Below are 25707 nucleotides of genomic sequence, written 5' to 3' on the forward strand. Positions count from 1 at the left end.
GGAGGCAGGTCATGCACCTTGCAGCCAATCATCTTCGGCAGCCAGTCCGGAAGGCGGGTCTGGAGGGCTCAGAACCCTCCAATCGCTGGCCGCGGGTCTCCGGCGAACCAATGGGAGCGCAGCGGCTGTGGCTTCCGAACGCCGCCTCTAGTTTTTCCCGCGAAACTCGGCGGCTGAGCGTGGAGTTTCTTCTCTGCCCTGGTTTGTGAAGTGCAGAAAACCAGAGGTGAGGCCAGTGGGACTGGGACTGGGGGCCAGCAGGCATCAGGGTTTCGGGGCGTAGTTGGAGTGGGACAGGGGTTTCTCGGGAACTGTGGTTGGAGTCTCGGAGCGCAGCCGGGGTCCCCCCGGCTCCGGACTCCGGGCAGGGACCCAGGCGTCGGAGGGGAGGAGGTGCCAGGCGTTGTCCCCAGCTTGTTCTGGCCGTTTGTTCCCACGCCAGGCGCAGTGATGTCGGGATTCGACGATCCTGGCATTTTCTACAGCGACAGTTTCGGGGGCGACGCCGCGGCCGACGAGGGGCAGGCCCGCAAATCGCAGCTGCAGAGGCGCTTCAAGGAGTTCCTGCGGCAGTACCGAGTGGGCACCGACCGCACGGGCTTCACCTTCAAATACAGGTGCGGCTCTTGCGGGGCCGGGGCTCGCAGTTGCAGTGTGGCCACACACACGCCTCCACCAGCCTGCTAGAGTCCTGGACAGTCCGAGCACAGATGGATGGGCCCAGACGGGGGGAAGAGCCGGTCCTGGGTCACAGGGCTCATCCCGGCAGCCTCACCCCTTGGTATAAGGCTTTGTGTATTTTACTTTATTATTTATTTATTTATTTACATTTATTTATTTATTTAGAGACAGAGCCTCGTTTTTTCGCCAGGCTGGAGTGCAGTGGCGCGATCCCGGCTCACTGCTCCCGGTTCACTGCAACCTCTGCTTCCCGGGTTCAAGCACTTCTCGTGTCTCAGCCTCCGGAGTAGCTGGGACTACAGGCGCCCGCCACCACCACGCTCGGAAAATTTTTTGTAATTTTAGTAGAGACGGAGTTTAGCCATGTTGGCCATTCTGGTCTCGAACTCCTGACCTCAAGTGAGCCACCCGCCTTTGTCTCCCAAAGTGCTGGGATTACAGGCGTGAGCCAGCGTACCGGGCCTGCTTTGTGTTTTTTTTTTTTTTTTTTTTGAGACGGAGCCTTGCTCTGCCGCCCAGGCTGGAGTGCAGTGGCCGGCTCTCAGCTCACTGCAAGCTCCGCCTCCCAGGTTCACGCCATTCTCCTGTCTCAGCCTCCCAAGTAGCTGGGCCTACAGGCGCCCGCCACCTCGCCCGGTTAGTTTTTTGTATTTTTTTTTTTAGTAGAGACGGGGTTTCACCGTATTAGTCAGGATGGTCTCGATCTCCTGACCTCGTGATCCGCCCGTCTCGGCCTCCCAAAGTGCTGGGATTACAGGCTTGAGCCACCGCGCCTGGCCTGCTTTGTGTATTTTATCTATACCTGGAGTTAACTTCTGGGTGAGTCACCTGTTGAGTGGACCACCAGCAACCAGCTAGTGCCACTTGGACCATGTGGTTCTTTATCCAGATCTTGTTCCTGTTCATCTGCTTCCTGTCATCCTTCCATGTCACGTCTGAGACTTTACAGACTCAAGTTCCCTGTAGGTGTCAAAGGTAAAGATGGCAGTTAGGATTCACTTCACTTCACTCATTCATTTATTTATACCAGTCTTGCACCTTCATTGTTCGAGACCCTACTTCCTGCCAGATACTGTTCTGGGTGCTGGGCTGCAGCACTGAAACTGGACCTGGCTCCTGCTTCTAGTTGATTGTACGACCTGTGACATCATGAGAATCCTCACAGGCCCAGCCTCTATCCCTGAGACGTTAAAATGCAGAGAACATGCGGTTGCAGGCTCAGCATTGGGCCGTTATTAGCTGAGTGACTTCCAGGTGTCAGTGTCTCTGGGCCTTACCAGGCCAGAAATGGGCAAAGCCATTCCTGCCTTCACTTATTCATGGAGCAGCTGATACCGCCCACCTGTGTGTCAGGCACTGAAATACAAAGATGAAAAGACATGCTTCTTGTCCTAGAGAAGCTCGTAAGTCAGGGGAGTGAGTCGTGAAGACCATCAGATGAATTCCACGGTGGGCATTTCCTCCACAGAGGAAGGTGAAAGGACTTATGGAAGTTTTCCGGGGGCGCTGAAGTTTGAGGTGACCTGTGAGCTAAGAGCAGAGTTGCAGGTGTAGAAAGCATTCTGTCTAGGTAGGAGCAATTGCTTGTATAGAGGTCTGGGGTGTCCTCACAGCAAGCGGCTTTCAGTGCCAGCCTGGCTATTTTACTGGCTCCTGGACATAAGGGAGACGGGGCTCAGGCCTGTGATACTGCGAGGCTGGGGAGCAGCCTGTGCGTTGGTCAGTGGTCCCGAAATGTGTTCTTGCAACAGTAGTCTTATGGGATGCTCTGCTAAGCATCTGGGTCGGACACAGTGGCTCTTGCTTGTCATCACAACACTTTGGGAGGCCGAGGCCAGTGGATCATTTGAGCCCAGGAGTTCAAGACCTGGCTAGGTAACATAGTGAAACCCAGTCTGTTTAAAAAAAACCAAAAAACAGAGTCTGACTAGACGTTGATAAGGCAGATGTGTTTTCTGCTGAGTTGGCGCCTCCAGTTTTTTTTTATTGTTTTGGGTTTTTTTTTTGAGATAGAGTCCCGCTCTGTCACCCAGGCTTGAGTACAGTGACATGATCTTGGCTCACTGCAACCTTTGCCTCCTGGGTTCAAGTGATTCTCCTGCCTAAGTCCCTGGAGTAGCTGGGATTTTAGGCTCCCACCACCACACCCAGCTAGTTTTTTAAAAGTATTTTTACGGTGGCTCAAGCCCGTAATCCCAGCACTTTGGGAGGCTGATACGGGTGGATCACGAGGTCAGGAGATGGAGACCATCCTGGCTAACACGGTGAAACCCCGGCTCAACTAAAAAAAATACAAAAAAACTAGCCTAGCCAGGTGAGGTGGCGGGCGCCTGTAGTCCCAGCTACTTGGGAGGCTGAGGCAGGAGAATGGCATGAACCTGGGAGGCGGAGCTTACAGTGAGCCGAGATCACACCACTGCACTCCAGCACTGGGCGACAAAGCGGAGGACTCCATCGCAAAAAAAAAAAAAAAAGTATTTTTAGTGGGTTTGCGGGTTTCTCATGTTGGCGAGGCTGGCCCACCTTTTTTGATTTTTTTTTTTTTTTTTTTTTTTGGAGTCTGTCACCCAGGCTGGAGTGCCCTGGCAAGATCTCTGGTCACTGCAGCCTCCACCTTGGGTTCAGGCGATTCTCATGCGTCAGTAAGTGGGACTACAGGCTTACGCTACCATGCCCGGCTAATCTTTGTATTTTTAGTAGAGACTGGGTTTTGCCATGTTGCCCAGGCTGGTGTTGAATTCCTGGCCTCAAGTAATCCACCCTCCTCAGCCTCCCAAAGTGTTGGGATTACAGGCGTGAGCCACTGCCCCGGGCCCCAAGTTTGAGGTGTGTGCATTGTCAGTCTCCAAGAGTAAGTTAAAAGCTCGGCGGAGTCCTTCAGTGACAGAACTGGTTTGTTTTGTGCATGCTGGCCTGAGTGTTGAAACATCCTTTGACTATCTTGTGGACCCCTTCCATGGAGCTTTCTTTAGGGCATGCCTGTGCCAGCAGTCAGTAGCCTCTGCAGGGTTAAATAATGGATCTGGAATTAGATGTGTGTTTGGGAAGAGGAATGGTGAGGTCATGCTGGCTGTGGTGTGGGTAGATTCAGGAGCGCAGGCAAACCTCAACCAGTGTTGGTTTCCTCTTCTTTGCACCCTTCCTGCCCCACCCTGCTACGTGGCCACTCCAGGGATGAACTCAAGCGGCATTACAACCTGGGGGAGTACTGGATTGAGGTGGAGATGGAGGATCTGGCCAGCTTTGATGAGGACCTGGCCGACTACTTGTACAAGCAGCCAGCCGAGCACCTGCAGCTGGTGAGTGGGAACCCATCCCTGAGCTCCCCAGGGCTGCTCTGCCCCAGTTACTAACAACCTGTGCTCTTCCCTTTCTCCAGCTTGAGGAAGCTGCCAAGGAGGTAGCTGATGAGGTGACCCGGCCCCGGCCTTCAGGGGAGGAGGTGCTCCAGGACATCCAGGTCATGCTCAAGTCGGACGCCAGCCCTTCCAGCATTCGTAGCCTGAAGGTGGGTCGAGGGGCAGTGGCTGCTGCGTGGTGCAGAGGGCTTTGGATGCAGGCAGACCAGAGTGCCAGCTGTGTGACCTTGAGCGAGGCACTTGACCTTTCTGAACCTGTCTCCTCCTGGAGACAAAAGGAACTTTTCTTGTTTTTTTTTTTGTGTGTTTCATTATGAAAAATTACACACCCAAAAGCAGAGAGTAGTATAATGAACCCCATATAGCTTCACCTAGATTTAATAATTAATATTTTGCATTGTTTCCTATTTTGTCCTTTTTATTTTTTGCTAAAGAATTTTAAAGTCAGGTCATGCACGGTGGCTCATGCCTCTAATCTTAGCACTTTGGGAGGCCGAGGGAGGAAGATTGCTTGATACCAGGAGTTTGAGACCCTGGCTCTCCAAAAAAATAACAGAAAGCAACAAAGCTAGGTATGGAGGCATATGCCTATAGTCCAAGCCACTTGGGAGGCTGAAGTGGGAGGATCAAGGGGCCCAGGAGTTTGAGGTTACAGTGAGCTCTGATTGTGCCTCTCGGCACTTCAGCCTGCGTGACAGAGCAAGACCCTGTCTCTAAAAATAAAAAATAAATTACAGACATGATGCTTTATCCTGAAAAAAAAAAAAAAGTTTTCTTTCATACTCTCAATACCATCATCAGCACCTCAGCTGAAACATCAAAGATCACTTAGTATCGTTGAATATGCGGTCTAGGTTCAGATTGATCTAATTACCTCACATGCCTCTTACAGCTCGTTGTGTCTCAGCCAGGACCAGGCATTGTATTGGATTGTTGTTTAAGTCTCTTTTAATCCAGAACAGCTTCCTTTACTCTGGGTGTAAGTTCTTTCACAGATACATTATTGATTTGCTGAAGAAGCAGGGGCCATTATCCTGTAGAATGTGCTGCCTTTTGGATTTATCTGAAAGCCTCCTTGGGGTGGTTAAAACATGCTCCTTCCCCCTCTATGATTTTTGGAACCTGGAAGTTAGATGCAAAGGCCTGACTGTGTTTTGATTTCACATACTGGGCAAGAATGCTTGTGGATGATACTGGATCCCTCATTGCATCCCACCATCCACTATGCTGAGACTGACCAGGTGCTAGGTTGAGGTGGTGATGGCCACTTCACTGTAATGATGCAGGCATGGAGCCTTGAATTACGCCTCCCCAGCCTCGCTTCTGCTTCCCACAGCCTCTTCCTGGTTTCTCTGAGAGCCCCAGCCAAACTTCTGTTCATGTCGGGTTCTCTTGTTCAGCCCGAGGAGGGCGTTGAGAAATGGAGACAAGGTGGAGAGAGACTGTCCCAGTCCTGTACACTAGTGGCTCAGGGGCTTTGTGACCATAGGAAGGAGCAGATTGGCTGAGAATTTATGTTTTACTTTTTATTATGGATAATTCAAACATTAGAATATAAAGAGAATAGTATAATGAATCCTCTTGTTCTCATCACCCAGCTTAATAATTATCAATTAGAGGCCAAAATTTTTTTTTTTTTTTTTGAGGTGGAGTTTTTGCTCTTGTTGCCCAGGCTGGAGTGCAGTGGCACAATCTCGGCTCACTGCGCCCTCCGCCTCCTGGGTTTAAGCGATTCTCCTGCCTCAGCCTCCCAAGTGCCTGGAATTACAGGCACACATCACCATGCCCGGCTAATTTTTAGTAGAGACGGGGTTTCACCATGTTGGCCAGGCTGGTCTTGAACTCCTGACCTCAGGTGATCCATAGAGGCCAAATCTTGTTTCATCTGTGGCCCTGGAGTTCTTTTGAAATAAGTCCCATACATCACATAATTTGATCTGAAACTATTTTGCCATGTATCTCTAAAAGATGAATCTCTTTTTTTTTTTTTTTTTTTTTTCTGAGATGGAGTCTCACTCTCGCCCAGGATGGAGTGCAGTGGCACGATCTCAGCTCACTGTAACCTCCACCTCCCTGGTTCAAGTGATTCTCTGGCCTCAGCCTCCCGAGTAGCTGGGATTACAGGCATATGCCACCACACCTGGCTAATTCTTGTATTTTTAGTAGAGACGGTGGTTTCACCAGGTTGACCAGGCTGGTCTTGAACTCCTGACCTCAGGTGATCCGTCTGCCTTGGCCTCCCAAAGTGTTGGTATTACAGACATGAGCCACTGCGCCTCGCCTTTGAAGAATCATGTTTTAAAGCATAGCTACAATAACATCACACTTAAAAATGATTATTACGACCGGGCGCAGTGCTTGTGCCTGTAATCCCAGCACTTTGGGAGGCTGAGGCGGGTGGATTGCCTGAGGTCAAGAGTTCAAGACCAGCCTGGCCAACATAGTGAAATCCCGTCTCTACTAAAAATACAAAAAATTAGCTGGGCGTGGTGGCAGGCACCTGTAATCCCAGCTACTTGGGAAGCTGAGACAGGAGAATCACTTGAACCCGGGAGGTGGAGGTTGCAGTGAGCTGAGATGCTGCCATCGCACTCCAGCCTGGGCGACAGAGCAAGACTCCGTCTCAAAAAAAAAAACCATTACTGCCTTAGTGTCCAGTGTGGGAATAGTCATTAAGATGGGGAAACAGGCTCAAGGAGACGTGACTCAGAGAGAAGGCCCCGCAGCAGCTTTTGACAGTACTTGAACGTGGGCCCATGCCTCCCAGGTTTGTTCTCTGTGTTGTACTCTACAGGTCCAGGGATGTTGCCTCCAGAGCTGGGGTTCAGGTCTCTCTCCCGGCACCTGCCACTCCACTTTGTAGTGAAATGTGCTTTGTGTATCTCTTGCCCCAACCACCCCCCACCGGCCCCCAGTTGTGCCGCGAGGTCTTTAAAAGCGGGAGCTGTGCCTGAGGCTCCTCTGAACCCCCGGATCCAGGTAGCCTGGCACTGGGTGGATGCTCTGGGAGCAGTTTTTGAGCTGAACAGAAAAGCTGTGGCCCTCCCTGCAGCTCTGTGCCCACCTCCTTCAGGCCCTGCCCAGGACATTTACTGGCATATCTCAGGTGTGTCCTGGCTCCCCTTAACCAACAAGCCTCCTGATGGCTCTGTTACAGTCGGACATGATGTCACACCTGGTAAAGATCCCCGGCATCATCATCGCGGCGTCTGCAGTCCGTGCCAAGGCCACCCACATCTCTATCCAGTGCCGCAGCTGCCGCAACACCCTCACCAACATTGCCATGCGTCCTGGCCTGGAGGGCTATGCCCTGCCCAGGAAGTGCAACACGTGAGTGTGTGGCCGAAAAGGACTGTGGGAGGTGACCTGAGTGAAGATCAGAAAGGATGAGAGCACGTAGCAAGCACTACCTGTAGCTGCTTCTAGACACCCACTGGGATGGGCTGGGCAGGGGTGTGCCCTTGGGATTGGCACAGATCTGATACCCTGCAGCTCTGAGACACTCTGAACAGTGTCCCTCTACATTGATGAGTTCTGTCTCACCGGGATACCCAGACAGCCTTGTAGGGCGCCCAGGGTTGGGAGGGAAAAGCAGCCCAGGGGAATGAGTCTACTTGGAATCTTCTGAAGCAAACTATGGTTTGCTCACTAGGCCAGGTCTAGTCTGCTAGTCTCTGTTCCTATGGCCCAGGAACATGATCGTTCATTCAAGTATTGCCCACAGCTCTTCGCACTACAAAGGCAGAGTGTGTGGCCTCTTGGCTTGCAGAACCTGGAATACACACCTGCGTATTCCCGTCCACCTGCGGCAGAGCTGCCTCAATCCATGCTGTTGGCATCTCTCACCTGGAGTGGCATGGCACCTCCTCCCGGATTCCCTGCATCCACCCTCTGCCCCCTCAGTCTGTTTTCCACCCAGCAGCCAGGTGTTCCTTAACACTGTAGGTGGTCCAGTCATGTACTTGTTGTTAGTCAAGTCCTCCATGGCCCCCCACGGTCTGCTCCCGGCTCCCCCAGGCCTCACTGCCCCTCCTCTCTCCAGACCCGGCTGCACTGCCTCCTTCCTGTTCCCAGAATGCACTGACCGCCCCCAGTCTCACTGCCTTTGACCTTGCTGTTTCTTCCACTGGGACTGCTGTGCCCTCCACGGGGAGTGCTGTTCTTCAGGCCGCCATAGTCTGGGTCCTCACTTCTTCAGGCTCCTCTTCACATGTCCCCTCACCAGGGCATCTTGCCCGACCCTTTGTTGTCAGTTTGGTGCACATGCACCTGGTCTCTCCCATACCTGCCTACTTTTTTTACTTTTCTTCACAGCATGTAGCTGTCACTCTGTTATGTGGTTATTTGCTTGTATGTCTTTTCAGCCTCCCTTGATAGGAACTTAGGCTCCACAGGAGCAGGGACGTTTTGTTCACTGCTGTGCCCCCTGCACCTGGAATAGTGCCAGACACATAGTAGGTTTTGCTATGATGTTTGCTTCTTTATATTGCTGTAATATTTATTGAATAATGACATAATTACCTAGGGATACGTAGAGGCTTAAACCCTCAGAATGGTCTAGAAGTGCCTGGAATCTGACTGGAAAAGATCTTGGGATTTGAGTGGGGCTTTAGTAAGAAATTGATGAACTAGCTCTTCTTCACCCATGAGGACACCAAGACCCTGCAAGAAGACCGAGCATGACCTGTCTGCCTCCTCGGCAAGTTAATGGAAGAACCCTGCCTCAGGCAGCTCCCTTGACTCTTAGTCCAGTGCTGAGTCCGCCAGCGTTGCCTTCCTTTAGGGCTTTTCTCCAGCTTATCCTGGAGACCCCATAAATTGCTGCTGGCAACATCTGGCTGGCTCCTGGGATGAATGAGCCCTGCCTTTGGATTCTGTGGGTAGCTCTGGTGACTCTTTTCCCTTCCCCTGTACAGAGATCAGGCTGGGCGCCCCAAGTGCCCACTGGACCCGTACTTCATCATGCCTGACAAATGCAAATGCGTGGACTTCCAGACCCTGAAGCTGCAGGAGCTGCCTGATGCAGTCCCCCACGGGGAGATGCCCAGACACATGCAGCTCTACTGCGACAGGTGAGGCAGACAGGGGCTGGGAGGTGGGCATCTACGAGGGTGGATGTCCCAGCCGTGGCCCTAACCCGAGTGTTGGGAGTGGGTCATCTGGAGCAGGGTGAGTGGGGTGGGAGAAGGTGGCCAGTTGCAGAGCACATGCTCTGTGCCTAATGCTTCCATAAGTTCCTCTCATCTCGTCTTTCCATAATCTGCAGGGGCATGTCAACCCCATTTTGCAGATGAGGAAATATAACTTGGAGAGGTTAAATGACTTCCTGTGTGGAGGAGAGCCAGGATTTCAGCCTATGTCTATTGCTTTCCAAAGTCTGTGTTCTTCCTAGGATGACAGGCCCAGGATTCATAGCTAGATAACCAATAGCTGGGAAAGCCCCTTCCCAGCCTGACACCCCACCTCCTACCCCAGGCTTTCTGTTAAGATTCTGCTGAACAGCCATGGTGGCTCATGCCTGTAATCCCAGCACTTGGAGAGGTTGAGACAGGAGGATTGCTTGAAGCCAGGAGTTCAAGACCAGCCTGGGCAACATAGTGAGACCCTGTATCTTAAAAAAGAAATGTTATTAGTTGGGTATTAGGGCAGACACCTATAATCCCAGCTCTTTGGGAGGCTGAGGTGGGAGAATCACTTGAGTCCAGGAGGTTGAGGTTGTGTGAGCTGTGATTACACCACTCCACTCTAGCCTGGGCAACAGAATGAGACTCTGTCTCAAAAAGGAAACAAGGCTGGGCGCGGTGGCTCAAGCCTGTAATCCCAGCACTTTGGGAGGCCGAGACGGGCGGATCACGAGGTCAGGAGATCGAGACCATCCTGGCTAACATGGTGAAACCCCGTCTCGACTAAAAAAATACAAAAACTAGCCGGGCAAGGTGGTGGGTGCCTGTAGTCCCAGCTACTCGGGAGGCTGAGGCAGGAGAATGGCGTAAACCCGGGAGGCGGAGGTTGCAGTGAGCTGAGATCCGGCCACTGCACTCCAGTCTGGGCGACAGAGCGAGACTCCGTCTCAAAAAAAAAAAAAGGAAACAAAAAAAGATTCTACTGAGGAGGAGAGGATGCTGAGCCTGGGCCCCCCATAGTAACCTGGGTGGAAGGTTTTGAGATCTTTGATTAGGGCTCTAACCTGGGCTTGCATATCCTGAAATTGCAGGCAGATGTTCTGAGGAGAGCGGAGCCATAGCTTCTATTAACTTCATTAGTGGCAACAGAGTGTGTAGGAGTCAGGCTCTTGCTCTCTTGGGCATTATGTGACTTTGTCAAGCTTCAGTTGCCTCATCAGTAAAATGGGGATAAGGACAGTCCTTAATCTCTCAGAGGGCTGCTTGAAAATGCATGTTGGCCGAGCGTGGTGGCTCAAGCCTGTAATCCCAGCACTTTGGGAGGCCGAGACGGGTGGATCACGAGGTCAGGAGATCGAGACCATCCTGGCTAACATGGTGAAACCTCGTCTCTACTAAAAAATGCAAAAAACTAGCCGGGCGCGGTGGCGGCGTCTGTAGTCCCAGCTACTTGGGAGGCTGAGGCAGGAGAATGGCGTGAACCCGGGAGGTGGAGTTTGCAGTGAACTGATAACCGACCACTGCACTCCAGCCTGGGCAACAGAGCGAGACTCCGTCTCAAAAAAAAAAAAAAAAAAGGAAAATGCATGTCAAGTGTTTAGCACAATTCCTTCATGCAGATTATGTCCTCAGGATGTGTGATTTTCCAAGCAGTTCATGAATCCTGAAAACTTACGAAGTGGGTATGGGAAGAGGGGAGTTGAGGCTCATGGAATGACGGTGTCTTTTCTGGAGCTGTGACACCTGATGATATAAAACACTTCTATGTCTGCTGCCTCACCTGACTCTACAACATCAGAGGCAGGTCACTTGATCACCCCCCTAGGCTCAGAGAGGTACAGTGACTTCTTTGAGGTCACACAGCTACTCAGGGTCCCTCCACACCACACTGGCTCTGACTAGGGGCCTTCAAGACTTCCCTGTTTCAACATCTCACTTTTGAAAGAGGAAATGAAAACCCAGAGGCAAAATGAGTTCATAGAGCCGTGAAGAGGCAAAAAGGGCAAGTGGCTCCTCAAGGAGGCTGGAGGGCATGAAGAGGAAGTCTTGCCCTGAGGCTAAAGGGCACCACACAGCTAGCTGACAGCAGACACGTGGAGATGGGGCTTTTGGAGGGCCCTGTGGGCTGGCACTAAGCCTCCTTCTAAACCAGCGTACAAATGAGTTAGCAAGTTCAGCGAGAGTCAGGCCACCACCTGCCTTTCTGTTTGACTGTCACTGTCGGCAACACCATCCTCCAAGCAGCTGAGCATGGGCTGGGGAGTGATGAGGGGAGAGAGGCCATTCTCTGGGCTCCGTGGGGATGGAGCCAGCTCAGCGTGTGCCTGTGGCGTAAACACTGAGGTGGACCCTGAGCGTCCTGGGGATGGGTGGAGTCAGAGACTTGCTCTCCAAGTAGGAATCTCACCTTTTCTCCTTTCTCCTCTCCCCTCCTCTCAGGTACCTGTGTGACAAGGTCGTCCCTGGGAACAGGGTTACCATCATGGGCATCTACTCCATCAAGAAGTTTGGCCTGACCTCCAGCAGGGGCCGTGACAGGGTGGGTGTGGGTATCCGAAGCTCCTACATCCGTGTCCTGGGCATCCAGGTGGACACAGATGGCTCTGGTGAGTTGGCTTTGGGGTCCTGGCTTAGCCCTGCCAAAAGGCTGTGCTTGCATAGTTCTGGTGACAGGCAGCCCGCTACTTCATGAGTAGCCCAGGATATCCTTGTGTTGCTCATATCATTAAAACGTTCATTTTTATATTGAGTGATCCCCGGAACTTCCACATGTTGGTCCTACCTGTGGCTCCTGGGCTGAGGGTGTTTGCCTACTTGCAGGATTAAGGCAGAAGTACTCAGGTCAAATCACTGGGGAATTACTGAATGCCCCGTCTTCACTTCTGTGACAGGAGATGCAAGAGAAGTGAAATGTAGGGTTCCAGGCGGGCAGGCACTTAGCGTCTAGTTGGAGAAATAAGAAAACAGTGAGACCCCTGGGGACATGTGGGTAAAGTGGCAGCAGATGTGGATCATGCAGTTCCAAGGAGGTGCTAAAGGAGAAGGAGGAGGTGGGGGCTGGACCTTGGGGAAAGTTTTCTGGAAGGAGGTTAATCTGAGCTGGGCTTTGAAGAGTGGTGGGTGTGGAAGAACTTACAGGTGGGAGGGGATGGCAGGAGCAGGTGAAGACCCCAGCCTGGGCAAGATATTGAGTGGCTGGAGGGCCGAGTGGGAGTCCAGGGGATGAGGGGCCAGGCGGTGTAAGAGGCCTTGAGTGCCCAGATAGGGACCTCCTGCTTACATCCAAGGGCAGCAGGGGCCACGTTGAGGGTTTTCAGGTTTGTTTCAGTCCTCTGGCTGCAGTGAGTTGATTTGCAGGAGTGGCTTCCCCAGGGCTCAGTCCATGGCCCACCCCACATTTACACAAACTACCTAGTTTATTACAGCTTTAAAACCACTGACAGGCAAGTAGCTCTCACATTTCCGTTTCTAGCCTGGGCTTCTCCCCATGTTCCAGACTAATAACCAACTGCTGATTTGACATGTTCACTTAGCTATCTGAAAGGCGTCTTGAACTTTCCATGGCTGAAGCTAAGCTGCCCTTTCCCCACCCTCAGACTGGCTCCTCTCAGTCTTCCCATCTCCACCCTTTCAGTTGCTCAGACAAAAACCCCCAAGTCATCCTTGGTGCTCTTTTCTCTCATGCCCAACACACATCTAATCACTCAGGAACTCTGGCCGGCTCCACCTTTAAAACATGTCCAGGATCTGACCACTTCACCACCTGCTCTGAGCCTTTGTCAGTCCTCCCTGGATCACCGTTAATCCTCCCCAGTGTCCATCTCCACCTTGCCCCTACCTTCTGTGTTCTGCAGCAGCCAGTGAGCGATGCTGTCATGACCAAGACACTATATCACTCCTCAGCTGAAAGGGGAGACTTTCCAGTGATTTCCAAGGTCCTATGCCATCTGGCCCTCTGTTTCCTCACAACCCCCTGCCCACTTGCCCTCACCTTTTGGACCCTGGAACACACCAGGCCCACTCTTGAGGGCTTGAGAGCTGGGATCTCTATTTACTCAGACAGGTTGTGCTGTCCTGGCCTTAAGGGCTCTGCCCTCTGGGAGGTCCCTGAGCTGGTGCCAGGATGGGCAGTGGGCTAGAAGCTCCCTTGTACTCACTCAAGCGCCTGCTTTGCCTATCCAGGCCGCAGCTTTGCTGGGGCCGTGAGCCCGCAGGAGGAGGAGGAGTTCCGTCGCCTGGCCGCCCTCCCCAATGTCTATGAGGTCATCTCCAAGAGCATTGCCCCCTCCATCTTTGGGGGCACGGACATGAAGAAGGCCATTGCCTGCCTGCTCTTTGGGGGCTCCCGAAAGAGGTAGGGGGCTTGAGTTCCCTTGGGTTTGGGGAGGCAGCTGGTGACGGGGCTCATGGTAGGATAATTGCTGGAAAATCAGGACTGGACACTCTTGTGTTTTCTGGGCCCCTCAGTCTGCCAGGCACCTTTGCCAGCCCCCAAGCTTGCCATCAGCTGGCTAGTGGCTGATCTGCGCACCTGTCTCTGCGATGCCCTGACCCTGGCAAGGGGGAGGACTGGGGACCTGGCAAATGTAGTGGGAGAGCACTGAGCTTGGGGTCATGCAGGTACCAGGTCTTAAATCTTAAATCTCAACCCTGAACTTGGCGGTCATGCCAGCTACAGGTCTTAAATCTTCAACCCCTGAGACTTGCGGGTCATGCAGCGTACCAGGTCATTAAATCCAGCCCATCAAAAGCCTTGGGCGGTCATGCAGGTACCTGGAGCTGCAAGAGCCTCACTTTTTTTTGAACCCAGTTTTCCAATAAACTGGAACAGGGTGGGAGGAAAAACTGGGACTCTTTTTTTTTTTTTTTTTTTTTTTAGACGGAGTCTCGCTTCTGTCACCCAGGGCTGGGGAGTGCAGTGGGCCCGGATCTCAGCTCACTGCAAGGCTCCGCGCCTCCCGGAGTCCTGCCATTCTCCTGCCTCAGGCCTCCTCGGAGTGCTGGGACTACAGGGGCGCCCACCACCTCAACCCGGCTCATTCTTTTGTAATGGGTTAGTAAGATGGGGGTTTCACCGCTGTTTAGCCAGCGATGGGTCTCGCATCTCCTGCACCTCGCTTATCCGCCCGCTCTCGGGCCTCCAAAGTGCTGGGATTACAGGCTTGAGCCACCGCGCCTGGCGAGAAAACTGACTCTTAAAGAACATTATGTATCCTTTGGAAACTATAAAATCAGAGTTATGGACAGTAGCAGGGATAGTATTAGCAGCTGCCATTTACTGTATTCCTCCTATGCATAGGCATTCTTCTACATGCTTTATGTGTCTGCAGCCCAGTCAGTCCTCACAGTAACCTGTTGAGAACGCAGCTGTTGTGCCCATTTTGTGGATGAGGGAACTGAGGCATAGAGAGCTAAAGGGACTTGCTTCTCAGCACATGCAGGGGAACCAGGAGCCTGCTGTCATGGTGCTTGTTCTGCCGTACCGTGCACAGCCCACAGGCAGCTCCCTGTCCTTTTCTTTCCAGCTGGGAGGAATGTTACTCAGGTGCTGGGTGTATCCGAACACAGCCTTAAGAGCCATTTCCTTTAACCCTCCTATTCTGGGAGGTAAGCTCTGTCCTCATTGCTAGGCAAGACCTAGCATGGTTTGGGAGCTACAGAGCTGGGTAGGAACATGGATCTCAGGCCACAGCCCCTACCTTGCTGCCAACTCTGAGGCCCATGATAGTTGGGGTGACACTGCCAGCCCACCAGTCTGGTGACTGCATGTCACATGCGATGCCCTCATGGATTCTCACCTTGTCCATCTACCCTTCCTCCCCCAGGCTCCCTGATGGACTTACTCGCCGAGGAGACATCAACCTGCTGATGCTAGGGGACCCTGGGACAGCCAAGTCCCAGCTTCTGAAGTTTGTGGAGAAGTGTTCTCCCATTGGGGTGAGTGGTCTGGGATACCTTCTCCACCTTGGTTTGCAGGGAGGAAGGCTGCAGGGCAGGGCCTCTGGGCCCCCAGGACACCTATGGTGGGCTGCTTACCCAGAATCTCTTCCTCATTTCTCTTGGCTATGGTCAGGATGGCTGAGGAGATGGGAGGAAGAAAGGAGCCAACAGGTGTGTGTAGGTTTGGGGCAGAGGGTGAGTACACTGGACTGAGAGTCAGGATGGGGTTTGGGTCTCACCCTGGCCAGTGATTGGCTGTGGGCTTTGAGTAAGTCACCCAGTCTCCCTGAGCGCCAGTTCATCCATTTGCTAAATAATGATATTGTTACCAGTAATAGCTAAAATCTGGCTGGGCATGGTGGTTCATGCCTGTAATACCAGCACTTTGGGAGGCCAAGATGGGCAGATTGCTTGAGCTCAGGAGTTTGAAACCAGCCTGGACAACATGGTGAAACTCCGTTTTTTCCAAAAATACAAAATAACTAGCCAGGCATGGTATGCACCTGTGGTCCCAGCTGCTTGGGAGGCTGAGGTGGGAGGATCACTTAAGTCCAGGATGGGGAGATTGCAGTGAGCCAAGATTGTGCCACTGCACTCCAATCTGGGTGATAGAGTGAGACCATGTTTCAAAAATAATAATAATAATAGCTAAAATGAAGGGCCAGGCACTGCTTGAAATACTTTGCATATATTTACTTAGTCTTCATGTCAACTGCGGTAGGTACTATTACCCCTGTCTTATGGGTGGAAAACTCAGGTGCAGAATGGGTAAGTGTCTTGCCCCAGGTCTCACTGCTGGTAGCACTAGCACAGGATGTGATTGAACCCATGTCTGATGAGCTGGGTCCTCAGCTGTACTGTTGAATGGGACTGTGGGGATCAGAGCCAGAGAGGGTCTGACTGTCATGATCTGAGTGGCGGGGTTGTATAGGGCAAGATGGTGGTCTTTGGATAGATAGGAAGTGTGCCAGATTGGCCACACTGGCACTGTCCAGTAGAAATATGTGAACTGCAAATGCGGCCCATGTATGTCTTCTCAAATTGTCTAGTAGCCACATTAAAAAGTAGCTGGGTGCAGTGGTGTGCATGCCTGCAGTTCCAGCTACTTGGGAGGCTGAGGTGGGAGGATCACTTGAGCCCAGGAGTTTGAGACTAGCTTGGGCAACATAGCAAGACCCCTTTTCAATTTAAAAGGAAGAAGGGGAAAGAGGAAAGGAAAAACAGGTGAAGTTACTCTGTTTAAGTTGCTATATCTAAAATCTCATTTCAACATGTTTGATATGTAGATTATTGAGATACTTTACATTCTTAAGAGCTCTGAGTCTTAAACCGTGAGTATTTTGCACTTAAGAACAACTCGGGACTTTCCCAATTTCAGGGGCTCTATGGCAGTATGTGGCATGTAGGTCTATATAGAGACGACAAGGGACTCACGATGGGGGCAGCCTTTTCCTGGGAGTCGGGAGTCCTCATCCTAGCCCTGAGGCTAACCCCTCTTCTCTGGGCCTCAGTTTGCTCATCTGTGAGCCGGGCCCCACAAGACTGTGTCACAGGGCTGTGGTGAGGCTCAGGTGAACCATGGATGTGACGCTTTCAGCGGGGAGAACATCTGGGCACACCGAGGCCCAGGGCAGCCTCACCTTCCAGAGGGAGACGCACTGAGTTGGAGCCTTGAGTCCTATTCTGTACTCTGCAGCCAGCTTTGATGTGTGACCTTAGGCAAATAACAACCTCAGTGGGTCTTTTTGACTTACTGGGGTCAAAGCATGGAGTTGTTATTGGGCCCTGACACCTCCCCACTGCCCCAGGTATACACGTCTGGGAAAGGCAGCAGTGCAGCCGGACTGACAGCCTCAGTGATGAGGGACCCTTCGTCTCGGAATTTCATCATGGAGGGTGGAGCCATGGTCCTGGCTGATGGTGGGGTCGTCTGTATTGACGAGTTTGACAAGGTGAGTCTAATGAGATGGGTAGTAGCCAAATGGTGGGTGGCACAGAGTATGTGACCTCCTGTGCTCAGCCAGCAGAAATCACCTCTGACTTGAGAGACATGTTTTCAATCCCTGGGCCTCTCACTCTAGGGTAACTGTGGGAAGTTGCTTAACCTCTCCAAGCCTCAATTCCCATATCTGGAGAGTGGGGAGATGAAAGGCAAGCCCATACAGTTGTTACTGTGATCAGAGGTGACCTGGTTGCTGCCATTGGCCTTGCATGGAGCTGGCATTCAGGAGTAGGGGCTGCCGTTAGTTTTCCTGTTGCCACTGCTCCCTGCTCCCTCACTTGAGTAGGTCTGATGACATTTCTCTCTTCCACTTAGATGCGAGAAGATGACCGTGTGGCAATCCACGAAGCCATGGAGCAGCAGACCATCTCTATCGCCAAGGTAAGTGGCCCTCCATGGAGAGCCCAGCCTGCAGCAGCCTAGCCTGCAGCAGCCCAGCCTGGCCCATCTGTCCTCAGGCTGCGCTGATTGGCCGGGACCAAGTTCTCTTTGCCCAGGCCTGGAATTGTGTGTGTGTGTGTGTGTGTGTGTGTGTGTGTGTGTGTGTGTGTAAGCATGTAAGAAGGCATCTTTGCCATCTCCTCCCCCTTCTCGTCGTCTGTTACCTCTCAGGCCGGGATCACCACCACCCTGAACTCGCGCTGCTCCGTCCTGGCTGCTGCCAACTCAGTGTTCGGCCGCTGGGATGAGACGAAGGGGGAGGACAACATTGACTTCATGCCCACCATCTTGTCGCGTTTCGATATGATCTTCATTGTCAAGGATGAGCACAATGAGGAGAGGGATGTGGTGCGTCCAGGGGCAGGGCTGGTGGCCATGGGGCCTGCCTCCAAGCAGGCTTGTGATTGTGTGGGAAGGAGAATGGAGAACAAGGGCCTTGGTTGGTGAAGTCCTGACTGTCAGGCTGTGAAATTGGGGAGCACATGAGAGGGCGGTTTTTGTGGACTGCAGAGGATTGAAGTAGGGGTCTGGAGTCCTGTGGCCTGGCTCTGCCTCTGTTGTGAGTGGTAAGCTGTGTGATTTGGGCTAAATCAGTTTCTCCCTGGGCCTCAGTCCCTTATATGTGAAACAGAGGAGTTGACATTGGGTTATGAGTAATAAAACCTCAGTTCTGGTTAGTAAATTTTTCAAAGAAAAGGACATAGTGGTTTATAGAATTGATAAGTCCAGCGGCTTAAGGCCCAGGTAGATCTGGATTCTCAAACAACTGTCTCTGCCTTTCTGCTCTGCTTCCCTTGGTGGAATCTTTGTACTTGGGCAGCTGTTCCTCTTGTGGTGGCAAAGACAAAATATGATTTTGTCCTATTAGCTTATAACTTAACAGCCCCCAGGAAAGAGGAGGCCCCCTCTTTTCCAGTACTTCTAGCAAAAGTCCCAGGGTAGACTCCCACTGGTATGGGTAGATCTAGTATCCATCCTTGAAGCAGATACATGCCCCAGGTTGGAGTGGACAAGCTGTACCCACCCCTTTATGGACCAGGACACAGAAGCAAGGAGTATTAACTTCTCTCTAAAGGAGAATCCAGATGCGCCCATCAGAATTCTGGCTCCTTGATGCCAGGGCCCCATCAACTCTTTCTGGCTGTTCCACCTCAGTGTTGGGACTCAGGCTTGGGAGGGCCTGTGGGATGGTTCAGTATCCCCTCTGCTCCCCAGATGCTGGCCAAGCATGTCATCACTCTGCACGTGAGCGCACTGACACAGACACAGGCTGTGGAGGGCGAGATCGACCTGGCCAAGCTGAAGAAGTTTATTGCCTACTGCCGAGCGTGAGTCCTGGACGCGGGCCCACGGGGGTGAGGTTGCCCAGCTTCCCTGGGTGGGAGAACCCATTCCCCTGTCCAGCTCCTCATGAAGAACAGCACAGATGTTGCTGTTCTGAGGTCCTCAGCTCTACTGAATGTGCTCTGCTCCCTTCTCACCTTGCACAGCTCACTGGCTCTTGGCTTCAGTTTTCCCATCTCCACACCAAGCAGGTGGGATGTAGATGGTCTCGAAGACCTCCTCGAGTCTGACCTGCCGGGAGGCAGTGAAGTGTAGACACGGTAGACATGGGCTCCGGGTCATACCCGCCTTCACTGTGTGACTTTGGGCAAGTTGGTTGGCCTCTCTGAGCCTTGATTTCCTCAGGCCGATGTTTGCTAATAAGTGCTTGGCATAGTCCTGCCCTGGGTAAATACTCAGTGAGTGGCAGCTGCAACTTGATTGTTCTCACAGATTTTCAATAATAATAATTATATACATAGTACCGGCCAGTTGCAGTGACTCATGCTGTACTCCCAGCACTTTGGGAGGCCAAGGCAGGTGAATCACTTGAGATCAGGAGTGCGAGACCAGCCTGGCCAACATGGCGAAACCCCGTGTCTACTAAACATACAAAAATTAGCCGGGTGTGGTGGTATACACCTATAGTCCTAACTACTCGGGAGGCTGAGGCAAGAGAACTGCTTGAACCCAGGAGGCAGAGGTTGCAGTGAGCTGGGATCGTGCCATTGCGTTTCAGCCTGGGCAACAGAGTGAGATTCTGTCTCAAAAAAATATATATATATATGTGTGTGTACACACACACACACACACACACTCACACACTACTTTCTTTGTGCCAGGCATTCTGAACTATTATTCCGTACTTTCTATATGAATAAATTATAACCCTCCCCCAAAACCTACCTGGTTAGGTGTGCTATTACTCCCTTCCCTTTGTGGATGGGGAAGCTGAGGCAAAAGAAGTTAAGTAACTTGTCCAAGGTCACATGCCAGAGGTCGTGGAGCCAGGATGTGAACCCAGCTGCTGGCCTCCAGAGGCTGTGCTCTTGACCACAGTGCTTAGATTCTTGGCGTACAGCGCTTTGGTGATCTTTTGAAGAAGCTAGAACCCAGGGGTCGAGGGCTCTTTGAGTGCACTCTCAGTGGGAGCCTGGTGGGTCCCTGATTCAGCACCTCTGACACAGGGAGTGGACAGTTCCTGGGTCTTCACCCAAGTCTGAGCTCTGTGTGGCCCAGTCTTGAGAGGCTTGTGCCCACAGCTGTGAGTCAGGGAGCCCTGGATGCTAATCTTCCCTCTGCACTAAGTCCCCAGGTAGCCTTGGGGAGTTCCCTGCTTCCCTCTGGGCCTCAAGTCTCCACGTCCTTAGGATGGTCAAGCTAAGGCTTTCCCTATATTAGTGATTGTCATTTGGCCTGGGGGCTAGAGGGGAGGGGATGGGGTAGGGTAGATGCTGATCAGACTTCCCCACACCTACCCTCCCAGGAAAGTCCGAGGTGCTCCCAGCCCCTGGACTGCAGTCACTGCCAAGCCTCCTGTGGGTGTCATCAGGTGTTGTCGTGTCTTCAGATGTGTTGGGTGGAGGAGTTTGAGACTGCTGCAAAGCCCACCACTTAGTGGGCCTCCATGCCGCTGTGATTGTGCCATTGTTAATTACATGTATGGGGGACCTTGTGGCAAGACACCACACAATGTCTAACAACGGGGAAGAGGTGGTTTTCACCCTGCACACGTGCCTGGCTTTTCTTCACCTGTTTTCTAAGAGAGGCACCCATATTTCTCCACAGTGTTGATCTTTGTGGCAGCTGCCCACAGCCAGATTTCACTTAAATCTCTTCCGATTGTTGTCCCCCAGCCCATGTGAGTGGGCAGTTGTGGTGTGGTGGGAAGGTGCATGTCTGGAAGCCAGCAGAGGGCTGGGGGAAAGGGTAGGTGCCCTAAGAGTCCCTGCTGGCCTCACAGCAGCCTCTCCCCCTCGTCCTCCAGGAGGTGTGGCCCCCGGCTGTCAGCAGAGGCTGCAGAGAAACTAAAGAACCGCTACATCATCATGCGTAGTGGGGCCCGTCAGCATGAGAGGGACAGTGACCGCCGCTCTAGCATCCCCATCACTGTGCGGTGAGCAGGCGGGCAGGGCGGGGCCGGGGCATATGGGGCTTGCTTTACACAGCAGGATGTGCCTGGCAACCAGGGGCAGTGGTCCCGGCTTTTCACTTGGCATAGGCCCACAGTAGCTCTGGGCAGGAAGAGTCCCTTTGGAGCATAAGCTATGGCCTCCTTGATCTCATTGATGATCTTGATTTAAGGCTGGGCAAACCTGGATCCCTCTTGTCTGAATTTGGCCTGGCTTTTCTCCCATTGTAGGAAGCCTGAAGGGAGGGAAGGACCCAGGCCTAGGAGTCAAGAGTCTTGGGTCGCAGCCTCTGGCCCACTGTGTGACTGTAGGGAAATTACGTTGCTTCACTGACCCTCAGTGCTTTTAGCTCCTAACTCTGTTCATTCTTGTGACTTTGTAGACAGTACAGTGGGTAAGAGTTGGGATTTACCTGGCTTGAATCCTGTCTCCAGCACTGACTGGTTGGAAATGGATTTGGCTATAAGTAATGGTAAATCCAAATAAAGTAGCTTAAAGAAATAGGAAGGTGATTTCTCTCTTCTGTAGCACTGTCTGGAGGAAGATGGTATGGGACTAGTGTGAGGACTCCTCAAGTTCCCCCTTACTCTTAGTCCAAGTTGGCTGCTGGAACTTTAGCCATCACTTCCAGGCAGCAGGAGAGGAAGGAAAGAGAGGTTCCCTTTTTAAGGGCACTTCATGAATTCCCACACAATGCTTGGGCTTACAACTTATTGGCCATAGTATGGTCACACAAATACAACCTGGTACAAAAGATGTCTGGATGTGTCTTAGTGGATTTTTGTGTGCCAGTCTAAAAACTGGGTTTCCAAGCTAGGTGCAATGGCCTACATTGTGATCCTAGCACTTTGGGAGGCTAAGGCAGGAGGATTGCTTGAGGCCAGGAGTTTGAGACCAGCTTGGGCAACATAGCAAGATTCCCGTTTCTACAACAAATAAAAAATTAGCCAGGCATTGTGGTGTGTGCCTGTAGACCCAGCTACTCAGGTGGCTGAGGCAGAAGGATCACTGGATCCTAGGAGTTCAAGGCTGCAGTGAGCTATGATCATGCCACTACACTCCAGCCTGGACAACAGAGCGAGACCCTGTCTCAAAAAATAAATTGCAGTGCTATGACTAAGATCAAAAGGGAGATGGATTATAGGGACACCTACCAGTCTCCACCACAGTCTTAACACTTTGGGCAAGCACCTCCCTGGTAACAGGGTGGCTGGGGAGGAAGGGAATAGCGGACCAAGGCTACCCTGAGCACACTGTTGCCCCCACAGGCAGCTGGAGGCCATTGTGCGCATCGCGGAATCCCTCAGCAAGATGAAGCTGCAGCCCTTCACCACAGAGGCAGATGTGGAGGAGGCCCTGCGTCTCTTCCAAGTGTCCACGTTGGATGCTGCCTTGTCCGGTACCCTGTCAGGTGAGCAGATGCAGGGGACATGGTCTCAGTTGATCTGGGTTCCCTGGCTCGGAGCTCTGTGGGCAGAGCTCTGGCATGCTGGAGGCCTGCAGTGTGTGTCTTGCTTCTCTGAGTTTCTTTTTGCGGTAAGACCCCTCTCCTTTCTCCCCACTGCTGTTTCCCCCAAGATGGGAAGAAGCAGCTTCTCTCCAGATCCTTGAACACAATCCTCTTGACCCAGGTCGTTGATGATAATGACCCTTCTCACTGGCTAAGAACAACAGTTGACGCTCTGCTTCCTTGGGCTTGTCAGCATTTTCAGTGCTTCCAGAGCTATTTCTTGCATTTTTCCTTACAGCTGCCTCCTGGAAGTGAGGTGAACAGTCAGTCCTTCCCATGTTAGAAATGAGACAGCTGACACTGGAAGGGGCCTTTACCTGGTGCCCAAGATCACAGTCGCTTGGCTAGAATGCAAGTCTCCTGACCCCTAGGCCAGCGCTTTCCACACCATAAGCCATACTGTCTGGTTTAGGTCAGCCTTTCAACAGACTGTCCCAGGCACCAATGATGAGCCAGGCCATGCTGGGGAAAATCTGTTCCTTCACCCAGCGGAGACTTCATTAGCATTACTGTTTGCCAGACACTGTTGTAGGTGTTGGGAGTATAAGAGCAGTCCATCACAAGGTCCCCGCCCTCCTGGGCTCTCATTCTCATTCTAACTGGGGAGAGATAGTAGGGAAACCAATGCCAGTGTAGGTAGTGAAAAGGGCAGTGAGGGAGATGATGGCAGGGCCAGGTGTGTTGGAAAAGGAGGGCGTCCTCTCCTTTCCCACGGAGTGAGTGGGCATGGCCTCTGCAAGGAGGTGATGCCAGGCAGGGAGCTGCATGAAGTGGACAGGGTGGCTCCTTGTGGGAAGAGCTGCTCAGGTGGAGGCAGCGCTAAGTGTCAGTTTCCCCAGGAGGGAGCAGGTTTGGTGCATTTGAGTGGGGAGGCACTGAGTGAAGAATGGGGTGGGTGGGGTCTGTTCCTCCTGTCCCCCTTGGTGAAGACTCAGCCTCTGCCCTGGAGACACTTCCTGTCACGAGACATTTGCTAATGGAGGCCTCTGGGATGCTGCAGGCACAGAGGGCAGGAGTGATATGGAGTGGTGATGATTTGAGTTGGGTCTTGCGGGCTATGTAGGAGTTTGCCTCACAGACTCCGCTCTCAATGACTTCTTGACCATGAGCCCACCATCTCTTTAGCTGAAATACCAAGGCCTCTGCAGCAGTAATGGAAAGTCACGAGCCTCCTGGTTGCCGAGGGCTCCTCAGAGCACCTCGTAGGTGTGTCCAGGGCAGCCTGGCTTCCCTCCTGGGTCACTGATGGGCCCTTCCAACTCTCTCTCTCTAACCTGCTCCAGCAACAAAAGGAGTCCTGTTGTGACCTCCAAGGACCCGCAAGACTTGGTCCCTAGTGACACTCTGGCCATGTCTCTGCTGCACTGGGCCCTGGGCTGCTTTTTTTTTTTTTGAGACACAGTCTGGCTCTGTCGCCCGGGCTGGAGTGCAGTGGCGCATCTCCGCTCACTGCAAGCTCCGCCTCCCGGGTTCACGCCATTCTCCTGCCTCAGCCTCCTGCGTAGCTGGGACTATAGGTGCCCGCCACCATGCCCAGCTAATTTTTTGTATTTTTTTAGTAGAGATGGGGTTTCACCGTGTTAGCCAGGATGGTCTTGATCTCCTGACCTTGTGATCCACCCGCCTTAGCCCCCCAAAGTGCTGGGATTACAGGTGTGAGCCACCGCGCCTGGCCACTGGGCTGTTTTTTGAATGAGACAGGTGTGTTCCTGCCTCTGCCTTTGTGCTCGGCAGGAGTGTCCCCACATGTGTGCCGTGTCCTGTCAGTCAGGCCTGCACCACCCTGGCACACTTGGTGCCCTTTTCTGATATATTCTTCGAGGCCTGGCTCAGGCTATTCTTCCTTGGGCTAGAGGTTGTCTCTCTCCAAGAACTCCCATTGTCCCAGCCCCTCTGACCCCGGCTGCTTCACTTCTCAACGCCTGCAGGGGTGGAGGGCTTCACCAGCCAGGAGGACCAGGAGATGCTGAGCCGCATCGAGAAGCAGCTCAAGCGCCGCTTTGCCATTGGCTCCCAGGTGTCTGAGCACAGCATCATCAAGGACTTCACCAAGCAGGTGAGCCTGCCTTGGAGTGGGGGTGCAGGTTCCCACCCACTCAGCACTGGTGTCTTACTCAGCAGACAGGCCCTGAATGGGGGTAGGATGGACAACTGTCCCTTTCTCAGATCTTTTCTAGTCATCATTCCTTCCCTAGGAACATCTTCATCAGGAGCAGGAGTGGGGGTATTTTTTCTCTCCCATGAAGGGCAGGGGGGAAGAGAGATGGTTGGATTCTGGTGAAACCCCATACAAGTTCCCCGCAGCCCTTCCTGTCTGTTCCTTTCCCCGTTGGCTGGCGTTTCATGGAGTGGGAAGGGGCAGAGCCATGAGGGTGAGCTTTCTAGCCCACTGAGGAGGGTGCTGTTGGCCCCATAGAGAGAAGATGGGATTTTCCAGATGCTCTGGAGAACCTGTCACCTTTAAAATCCCAGGAGCAATCCTAGTTTCCGGTCTCTGCTCCTTGACATCATCTCATTTTGATTGAGGGCGGTTATATGTAATGGGTGGTATTGGGCTTTTCTATAGGTGAGCAGACTGAGGCTTAGAGAAAGGCTTAGAGCTTCAGTTCTAGAGTCAGATGGACTTAAGTCCCAGCTCTACCACTTAATTGCTGTAACCTTGAGCAAGTAGCTTAGCGTCTGTGTGCCTCAGTGTCTGGTATACAGTAGGCACTCAGGAAGTGTGGGCCCTTCTTTAGTTCAAAGGAGCCTGAGTACAAAGTTCCCAGTGAGCCTGGGGATGTCTGGACTCTGATGGGGTCCCCTCAGGCAGCACGCGCCTTCAGCCAGCCATGTGCTCTCACAGAAATACCCGGAGCACGCCATCCACAAGGTGCTGCAGCTCATGCTGCGGCGCGGCGAGATCCAGCATCGCATGCAGCGCAAGGTTCTCTACCGCCTCAAGTGAGTCGCGCCGCCTCCCTGGACTCATGGACTCGCCCACGCCTCTCACCCCTCCTGCCGCTGCCTGCCATTGAGAATGTTGCTGGGACCTCTACCTCCCCACTGCAGTCCTCGAACTTCCCAGGCACCCTCCTTTCTGCCCCAGAGGAAGGAGCTGTAGTGTCCTGCTGCCTCTGGGCGACCACCTTTAGCGCAGTTCTGGCAAGTGTGCTTTTCGCATCTGTTAATAATAAAGCCACGGTGTGTTCGGGTA

The 25707-nt window shown here is 52.6% G+C and overlaps 1 protein-coding gene across 1 annotated transcript; it reads left to right on the forward strand.

Moving 5' to 3' along the window:
• The first annotated feature begins 80 nt into the window (after nt 1-80).
• MCM5 (minichromosome maintenance complex component 5) lies at nt 81-25707 on the forward strand. Its single transcript, XM_017890127.1, has 17 exons — nt 81-226; nt 443-617; nt 3854-3980; nt 4061-4189; nt 7198-7370; nt 8957-9112; nt 11603-11769; nt 13346-13517; nt 14989-15100; nt 16912-17055; nt 17421-17486; nt 17718-17894; nt 18762-18874; nt 20857-20985; nt 22270-22412; nt 24440-24567; nt 25357-25707. The coding sequence occupies exons 2-17, from the start codon at nt 451-453 to the stop codon at nt 25456-25458; spliced, it is 2205 nt and encodes a 734-aa protein (XP_017745616.1). The 5' UTR covers nt 81-226; nt 443-450; the 3' UTR covers nt 25459-25707.

The sequence above is a fragment of the Rhinopithecus bieti genome, unplaced genomic scaffold (assembly GCF_001698545.2).
Source record: "Rhinopithecus bieti isolate Rb0 unplaced genomic scaffold, ASM169854v2 scaffold_19737, whole genome shotgun sequence".
Taxonomy (NCBI): Eukaryota; Metazoa; Chordata; class Mammalia; order Primates; family Cercopithecidae; genus Rhinopithecus; species Rhinopithecus bieti.

Bases quoted from the DNA above. Each gene is read 5' to 3' on its own strand.
- MCM5 (XM_017890127.1), top strand. From the start codon at position 451: ATGTCGGGATTCGACGATCCTGGCATTTTCTACAGCGACAGTTTCGGG. The intron at 3,981-4,060 runs GTGAGTGGGAAC...CCCTTTCTCCAG, and splicing joins CAGCCGAGCACCTGCAGCTG to CTTGAGGAAGCTGCCAAGGA. The intron at 24,568-25,356 runs GTGAGCCTGCCT...GTGCTCTCACAG, and splicing joins TCAAGGACTTCACCAAGCAG to AAATACCCGGAGCACGCCAT.